The sequence below is a fragment of the Lepus europaeus genome, chromosome 15 (assembly GCF_033115175.1).
Source record: "Lepus europaeus isolate LE1 chromosome 15, mLepTim1.pri, whole genome shotgun sequence".
Classification (NCBI taxonomy): domain Eukaryota; kingdom Metazoa; phylum Chordata; class Mammalia; order Lagomorpha; family Leporidae; genus Lepus; species Lepus europaeus.
The window spans coordinates 30,245,634-30,253,599 of NC_084841.1; the positions used below are offsets into that span (position 1 = coordinate 30,245,634).

At 41.5% G+C, this 7,966-nt stretch overlaps 1 protein-coding gene across 1 annotated transcript in view; it reads left to right on the forward strand.

Annotated features, from left to right (window-relative positions):
* Positions 1-6,291, forward strand: part of WDR70 (WD repeat domain 70) — a 300,629-nt gene extending 294,338 nt beyond the window's left edge. The window contains exon 18 of the mRNA XM_062212004.1: positions 6,124-6,291. Coding sequence (XP_062067988.1) covers positions 6,124-6,211 — 88 coding nt within the window. The 3' untranslated portion in view covers positions 6,212-6,291. The remainder of the gene's footprint in view (positions 1-6,123) is intronic.
* Positions 6,292-7,966: the final 1,675 nt, after the last annotated feature.

Genomic DNA, 7,966 nt, shown 5'->3' on the forward strand with positions numbered 1-7,966 from the left:
GAATCAGTGTCAAGGGGAAAATTAAGCAACACAAAATATCAGCTGCTCAGGATTGATAGATTTGAGAAAGATATTTGCATAAAGCCTTTATATTTGTTTCATGAAATTATAGTAAATATTAGCAAATTCAGAGTGTACTGAAGCTAAAACAAAACAACAAACCTTTTAGTCTTCCTCTGGTTAGTTTATTTAATAGTTGACAGCAATGGCTATGTTGATTTGTTTCCTAATCTGTTCTCAGTAATTCTAGTGAACATACTGACAAACGAGTATACTCTCAAAAGCTCATGGAAACAGGGATTTTAAAAGTTTATTCTGGTGCAAAAAATAATTAGAAACTCATGCACAGGGTTTTTTATAGTGTGTATTTTCTGTGAACTTGCTAAAGGTCCCTTGTATGCATAGTCTAGTGAAAAATCTTTGCTATTGCCTGAGTTAATCAAAACATTAAGTTTCACTTCAGCCCCTCTGTAAGATTGAGTTTTAAATTAACAACTTAGAAAAATGGGTGAGTATGGGCCAAAACCAATAGAGAGCTAGTCCAGATCCCTTACTGGTTCTCCAGTGAGACTCAATCTGTCACCTACCCACAGCGATGATTCATCTGACTGAAGGGAATGCCCCCCTCGCCTCCTTTTCCTTGCCTTGGATCTGGGCAAGGTAAATAAACCTGTCATTAGGTATCAGGTTGAGTTGATGACTTCTTGTCCCTTGAGAAATGATGAGGACTGGAGTTCTGGAGAAGCTGATTATATAGAAGCTAAGGAATGGGTAATGGAAATGCTTTCTTGAAATCGTGGAATATATTTCCTGCACATTAGTTATTTGTGTATTTCCCAGGTTTTTGCCATGTCTTCAGTGTCCATTGGTTTGGTTTGTTCCACTCTTCCTTGTAGAAGCACCCAACAGCGTCTCATGTTAAGATTGGTGTACAAATTCAACTTCTTCAAGAAATCCAGAAAAGAATCCATTTTGTGGCCAGTGGCATTGTTAATAGAGAGTTTGTCAGTTGTTGTTCTTGTTGATTTGTTTCCTATTGGGCTTCAAGGTAGGAGTTTCTAGAGCAGGTTTGGTCTAGAGGTTCCTACACCTGTGTCACACATTGGAGTACCTGGGTTTGATGCCTGACTCTGGTTCCTACCTCCAGCTTCCTGCTAATGCAGACCTTCGGAGGCAGCAGTGATGGCTCAAGTAACTGGGTTCCTGCCTCCCACGTGGAAGACTAGACTGAGTTGCAGCTGGGCATTAAGGGCATTTGAAGAATGAGCCAGCAGATGAGATCAGTCTCTCTCTCTCTTTGTTTCTCTCTGCCTCTCAAATACATTTTAAAAATAATACTTAATGAAAATAAAAGGGGCCCGGCACTTTGGTATAGAAAGTTAATCCTCTACATGCAGTGCCGGCATCCCACATGGGCACCAGTTCAAGTCCCGGCTGCTCCTCTAACTATCCAGCTCCCTGCTGATGGCCTGGGATAGCAGTGGAAGATGGCCCAAGTCCTTGGGCTGCTGCACCCATGTGGGAGACCCAAATGAAGCTCCTGGCTCCTGGCTTCAGATTGGCCTAGCTCCAGCCATTGCTGCCATTTAGAGAGTGAACCAGTGGATGGAAGATCCATCTCTCTCAGTCTCTCTCTCTTCTCTGTCTTTCAAACAAATGAAGCTTAAAAAAAAAAAAAAAAAGGAAAGGAAAGGAAAAGCAGGATTTTCTGGCCCAGCCTTTGACTGTTTTCAGATCCATTGATATTCTTTTTGTACATGTCATTTTACTTTTGCTTGATATTACTGATTTATTTTTATAGTAGTTTTCTATGCCAACAGCAAATTAGGCCATCCCCCAGGGTAGAAAGTTCCTAGCTTTATTCTTAATTTTGTTAGGGATTGCCTAAACATCTCTGTTCTTCATTGTCTTGGTAAAGTGGTGACTAAAGAAATCAACTTACAATGCCCTAGATAGTCTGAATTAGATTTTTAAAATCTTTCTCATATGTGATTTTCTAAACTCTTTCAAAAGAAAGACTGCTGGGAGTAAATTCAAAGGTAAAAATTGCTGAAAAGAAAGAATAGCTGCAAGGTTTAAGGCTGTGATACCCATGCTGAGCTCCTGTAAAACACTGGCACTCTTCAGCTAGATGCAGATGCTCAGTGTGCTAAACTTGAATAATATTTTTGAAGAAGCTGTTCCTTATTCAACAAGCAACGTACGGCTCTTTTGAAAGGTTCTGAGCCAGGCTGTAAGAATGTCGGTTTTGAGAGCAGGATGGATTGGAATGAGAGAAACTTCCTTCTTGTGATTCACATTTCTCTTCACCTCCTCATGCTTCACTCCCAAGAATTAAAGACTGCTCCTTACTGGGGAGCCTGAGAGCCAGCCCCAGAATTCCCTCTTCACCATGTCTCAGGAGCATCGTACAGGGACTGACCTCGCCACGCAGAGAAACATTGTCCTGCAGTTGGAGGAAGCTCCTCATGCATTTGTTTATGTTAAAGCCAGATTCTTACTCCGTGGTTTTCTTTCAGGGCCCTACTTCTCTCTCTCCTTTCCTGTGCTGGGAGGTTGGGGGAGGGTGATGGCACTTTCATGCTTTCTTTCTTTAAAAAAAAAAAAAAATACATATATATATACATATATATATATATATATATGTATTTATTTGAAAGAATTACAGAAGAGGGAAGGGAAGAGATATCTTCCATCCTCTAGTTCACTCCCCAATAGCTGCCATGGCCAAGGCTGGGCTAAGATGACGCCAGAAGCCTGGAACTCCATCCAGGTCTCCCACATGAGTGGCGAGGGCCCCGGAACGTGGGCCATCTTCTGCTGCTTTTGCAGGAGCCGAAGTAGGGAGTCGAATTGGAAGTGGAGCAGCCTTGCCTTGACCCAGCACTCATATGAGATGCTGGCGTTGCAAGTAGCAAACTAACCTGCCGTGCTACAATGCCAGCCTCCTCTCCTCTCCTCTTTTCAAGATTTATGTATTTATTTGAAAGCCAGAGTTACCAGAGAGAGGGAAGGACAGAGAGAGAAGGTGCGGTGCATTCTACAGGTACCGTTCAGTGTGATCCACCATAGTGTTGATGACAGAAATGCAGGAGTTGAGGAAAAACACTTAGAAGATGTTGTAGCAATTGAATGTATCTGTTCAATCTAATAAAATTTGTGTTTATATTTAATAGTTCTTTAATTTTATTTTTCTAGAAATAGACTTTTCTGCAAGGGATTGACAATTAGAAAACAAAGACTGGCCTCATGCCACAAATGGCTCAGCCCCAGTTTGGAGGCCAAGGCCCCATCCAAGTTCCCTCCTTGTTGTCCCAAAAGAGGAATAGTTCTTCCTTACTCCAAGCCAAAGAGCCTAGTTCTTCTTTTTTAAACTGAAAAACCTGTTTGGCAAAATACACATAACATAAAATATATCCTCTTTACCATTTTTGTGTACAATTCAGTAGTAGTAAGTATATTCACCTCGTTATGCAACCATTCTTCACAGCCCTTCATCTGTAAAACTGAAACTCTACACCCATTCAGCAACTCCCTGTTCCCCTGACCCAATTCCCTGGCAAGCCCCACTTGACTCTGTCTCTAAGAACTTCGTTATTCTAGGTGTGTCATGTAAGTGCAATCATACGTTATTTGTCTTTTTGTCCCTGGTTTGTTTCACTTGGCATAATGTTCTCATTATTGCAGCAGCTATCAGAATTCTGTTCCTTATTCAGGTTGAGTAATATTTCACTTGGGTTTATGCTATGTTTTGCTTATCAGCAATGTATCAGAAAGAACTCGGCTTCTTTCTACTCTTTGACTGTAGTGAGTAATGCTGCCATGAACTTGGGCATGCAAATATCTCTTCAAGACTGTACTTTGAATTCTTATGTATATGTATCCAGAAGTAGAAATAGTGGATCACGTGGTAACTCTGTTTTTAATTTTTGAGGAATAACCATACTATTTTCCATAGTAGTTATTCCATCTTACATCCCCACCAAGAGTGTGAAAAGGTTCTAACTTCTCTGCATCCTGGCCAACACTTATTTTCTGGTTATTCTGATAGCAGTCATTCTAGTCGGTATCGGGGGCACCTACTGATGTCTAGCTTGTACTTCTGTGATGATCAGCGATATTGGACATTGTTTATTGGGCTTATTATCCTTTTTTGTGTCTTTGGAGAACTATCTAAGTTCTTTACCAATTTTTAAACGCAGTTGTTTGGTTTTTTTATGGTAGAAGTTTTTAGTATCTTCTAGATATTAATCCTTTATCCAGGTATATTATTTATAAATATTTTCACTCATTCCATAGATTGCTTTTTTTTTTTTACTCTATATTGTGTCCTTTGACACATAAAGTTATAAATTTTGATATAGTCCAGTTTTTCTGTTTTTTCTTTTGTGCTTTTGGCATCATATCCAAGAAATCACATAATGTCATAATGTTTTCTTCTACAAGCTTTATAGTTTTATATTTGTAGGTCATCTTTGGTTCATTTGAGGTAGTTTTTGTGTATCATATAAGGGTAAGAGTCCAGCTCACTGCATGTGAGTTTACACTTCTGCCAACACTGTGTATGGATAGGAGCCCGGTTTTCACACTTAGCATCAGAAGGAAGGAAGAAATGGCAAACAAAACACTGGGAGAATGTGGACACTGCTTTATGCCCTGACTTTGGTGATTTGGAGACGGGGACCATGGCAACTTGAAAGCTAGCTCATGATTTGATATTGCGTGCATATAACGGGAACATTTCACTGTCAACATTGTGATTAAATCAGAAGTAGAAATTAGCATGGTAGCATGGAATTTTGTTTGAAAAAAGGACCATTATTACCCAACATCATATCCCCTTAAATTTAAATTCCTGATAAGGACAAGAAAATTGTGGCCACATGATTGGAAGTGACAGTCTAACTCAGCCTAATGTAAACATTTACTCAATGAATTTATCAAGTCTAGTGACTGAGGGGAGGGGAAGGTGTCTCCTTTGGAAACTTTTGTCTTTTTTGTCTTGACTGCTGGGGAACTAAGTGGCAGGTTTTGTGCTCAGTTACATACCTTTACATTCTTCAGTTCTTGACCTTCTACTCATTTGTTTTGCTTTGATTTTCTTTTTTTAAAGATTTTATTTATTTATTTGCGATGTAGAGTTACAGACAGAGAGAGTTAGAGCCAGAGAGAAAGGTCTTCCGTCTGCTGGTTCACTCCTCAAATGGTCTCTGACAGCTGGAGCTGAGCTGATCTGAAGCTAGGAGCCAGGAAATTCTTCTGGGCCTTCCGTGCTGGTGCAGGGGCCCAAGCACTTGGGCCATCTTCTGCTGTTTTCCCAGGCCACAAGCACTGAGCTGCAGTAAAGAGGAGCATGTGGGACTCGAATTGGCAACTATATGGGATGCTGGTGCCACAGGCAGAGGCTCAGCCTACTGCGCCACAGCACTGGCCCCTGACTTTCCCTTCCTTATTTCCTTCCTTCCTTCATTTACTTGAAAGGCAGAGTTATAGAGAAAGAGAGAGGAAAAGACAGAGATCTTCCATCTGCTGGTTCACAAGGCCACAACTGTCAGAGCTGGACCAGTCCTAAGTCAGGAGCCAGGAATTTCATCTGGGTCTCCCACGTGAGTGCAGGGGCCCAAACCCTTTGGCCGTCTTCCCCTGGTTTCCTGAATGCATTAGCAAGGAGCTGGATTGGAAGTAGAGCAGCTGGGACTCCCAACTGGTGGCCACATGAGATGGTAGCATGCTGTTGGCAGCATAACTCATCATGCCACAGTGCCAGCCCCCATAATTGGTCTTTCTAAACGGCCCTGGTTAGCCTCACTGTGAAGCAGAGGACAGTTACGATGTATGAGGCTCCCCGAGACTTGATGCATTTTCATTTTACTTAAGAAAAGGACAGTGTACAAAGTCTGCTACAGAAGGAAAACCTCTAAAAGACTCTTTGGCTCTTTTCCTGAAGATAATTGAATATTCACTTTCCTTTTTCTTTGCCAGCAGTTTAAAGATTTATATTAATAATCGAGATGTAATTGACTTTTCAGATTTTTCTCCCACTTCAACAAAAGAAGCAAAGTCTAATATAATCAACACTGCTGACTAAAAATTTTATTCTTCTTTAACTTTTTTTTTTTTTAGGACTCAGCCCAAAACCATGTTTGCCCAAGTTGAATCTGATGACGAGGAAGCAAAGAATGAACCAGAATGGAAAAAACGTAAAATATGAAGACTGTTTGCAAATGGGTAGGGTGGATATGGAGCAGGGTTTTTTCCTTAATGCTTGTGAAATAAAAAATGCAGTTTTATGAACAGATTTTGTCCTTTGCATTATTGAGCTATTTAAAAAGATTAGTAGCCGCCCTTCACTAAAGTTGTGTTTACATTTTCCTGCCTACCGTTATTAAGCTGTGTGACAAGTAAACACGAAACAGATTCTTAGCCCATCACCAAAGATGAGCGTTTAGGGTATCTGGAGACTACTCAGTAGTTACTGGTCTTGTGCAGTCTCGTAACCTTGGAGAGGAAGATGGACATTGAGATAGACATCTGTCTTAACAATTCTTAGGAACATAATTTGGAAGTAGAGATCAAAAAGTTTAATATTTCTGTATAATGTCACAACAGTTGTTTACATGACTGTAAATAATTAGGCCGAGTTCATACCAAAATCATTGCCATACTAGGAAAGAGCATGTGTCTGATTATCCTCGAGCAGCACAATGTGGTGCGAGGAGTTAGGGGGGCGGGCTTTGAAGTCAGGGCAATGTGGGTTCAAGGCCTGGCTGTTTGCTGTTTGGGTTACCAGAAGAGAGCTGTTAAACTTCTCTCTTCTTGCCTTGATGGTCACAGGACCTGCCTGGTAGTTTGGTCAGGAAGGTTGAAGGAGACTCTCCTAGCACAGTATTTGGTATAGTATAGGGCACATAGTAAATACACACTAAATATTTGCTTTGGAAACATAGAGCTAAGTGGACATTTGATGCAATAGTTAGGACACTGCTTCGGATGCCAGCATCCCATATCAGAATGCCTGGGCTTGGGTCCTGGCTCTGCTTCCAGTCCAGCTTTTGCTGATGTACCCCCTAGGAAGCAGCAGGTGATGGCCCAAGTAATTCGGTCCCTGCCACCCACATGGGAGACCTGGAATGAGCTCCTGATTCCCGGCTTGGCCTGGCCAAACCCTGGCTATTGTGGGCATTTGGGGAGTAAAGCAGTGGATGGAACATCTCTGTGTCTGCCTTTAAAAAGGACTTTGTGGGAAAAATAGGTCTAATAATGTCATCTTTGATTTTTATTGGCATTAAAGTCAAATGGTGTCCTGATGTTTTTGTAAACGTAAAGGGCTAGATACGTAGAAGAGGTTAAAAATCCGATTCTTCTGCTTTCTGTGACTAGGAAACTAAAACAAATGTTGGCAGTTTGTCCAAAGTAATAATGAGTCAATAGAATAAAATCCTGTGGACTGATTTCATGCAGACATGGGATCGTTTTGCATGTTAAATAGTCCCCTCTAGACTCTGCAGATTTTTTCGTATTTGCTTTCTGTCCTCCTGCTCTCTTTGTACTGTTGAAGTAAGTAATTTTAAAAGTGAATGGTTGGGGCCGGCACTGTGGCACAGCGGGTTAACGCTCTGGCCTGAAGCACCGGCATCCCTTATGGCGCCGGTTCGAGAGCTGGCTGCTCCACTTCCTTTCTAGCTCTCTGCTGTGGCCTGGGAAAGCAGTAGAAGATGGCCCAGGTCCTTGGGCCCCTGCACCCACATGGGAGACCTGGAAGAAGCTCCTGGCTCCTGGCTTTGGAGCAGCACAGCTCCAGCCATTGCGGCCAATTGGGGAGTGAACCAGTGAATGGAAGACTCTCTCTCTCTCTCTTTCTCTCTGCCTCTCCTTCTCTCTCTGTGTAACTCTGACTTTCAAATAATAAATAAATCTTAAAAAAAAAAAGTTAAAAAAAAAAAGGTGAATGGTTATCCAAAATCTG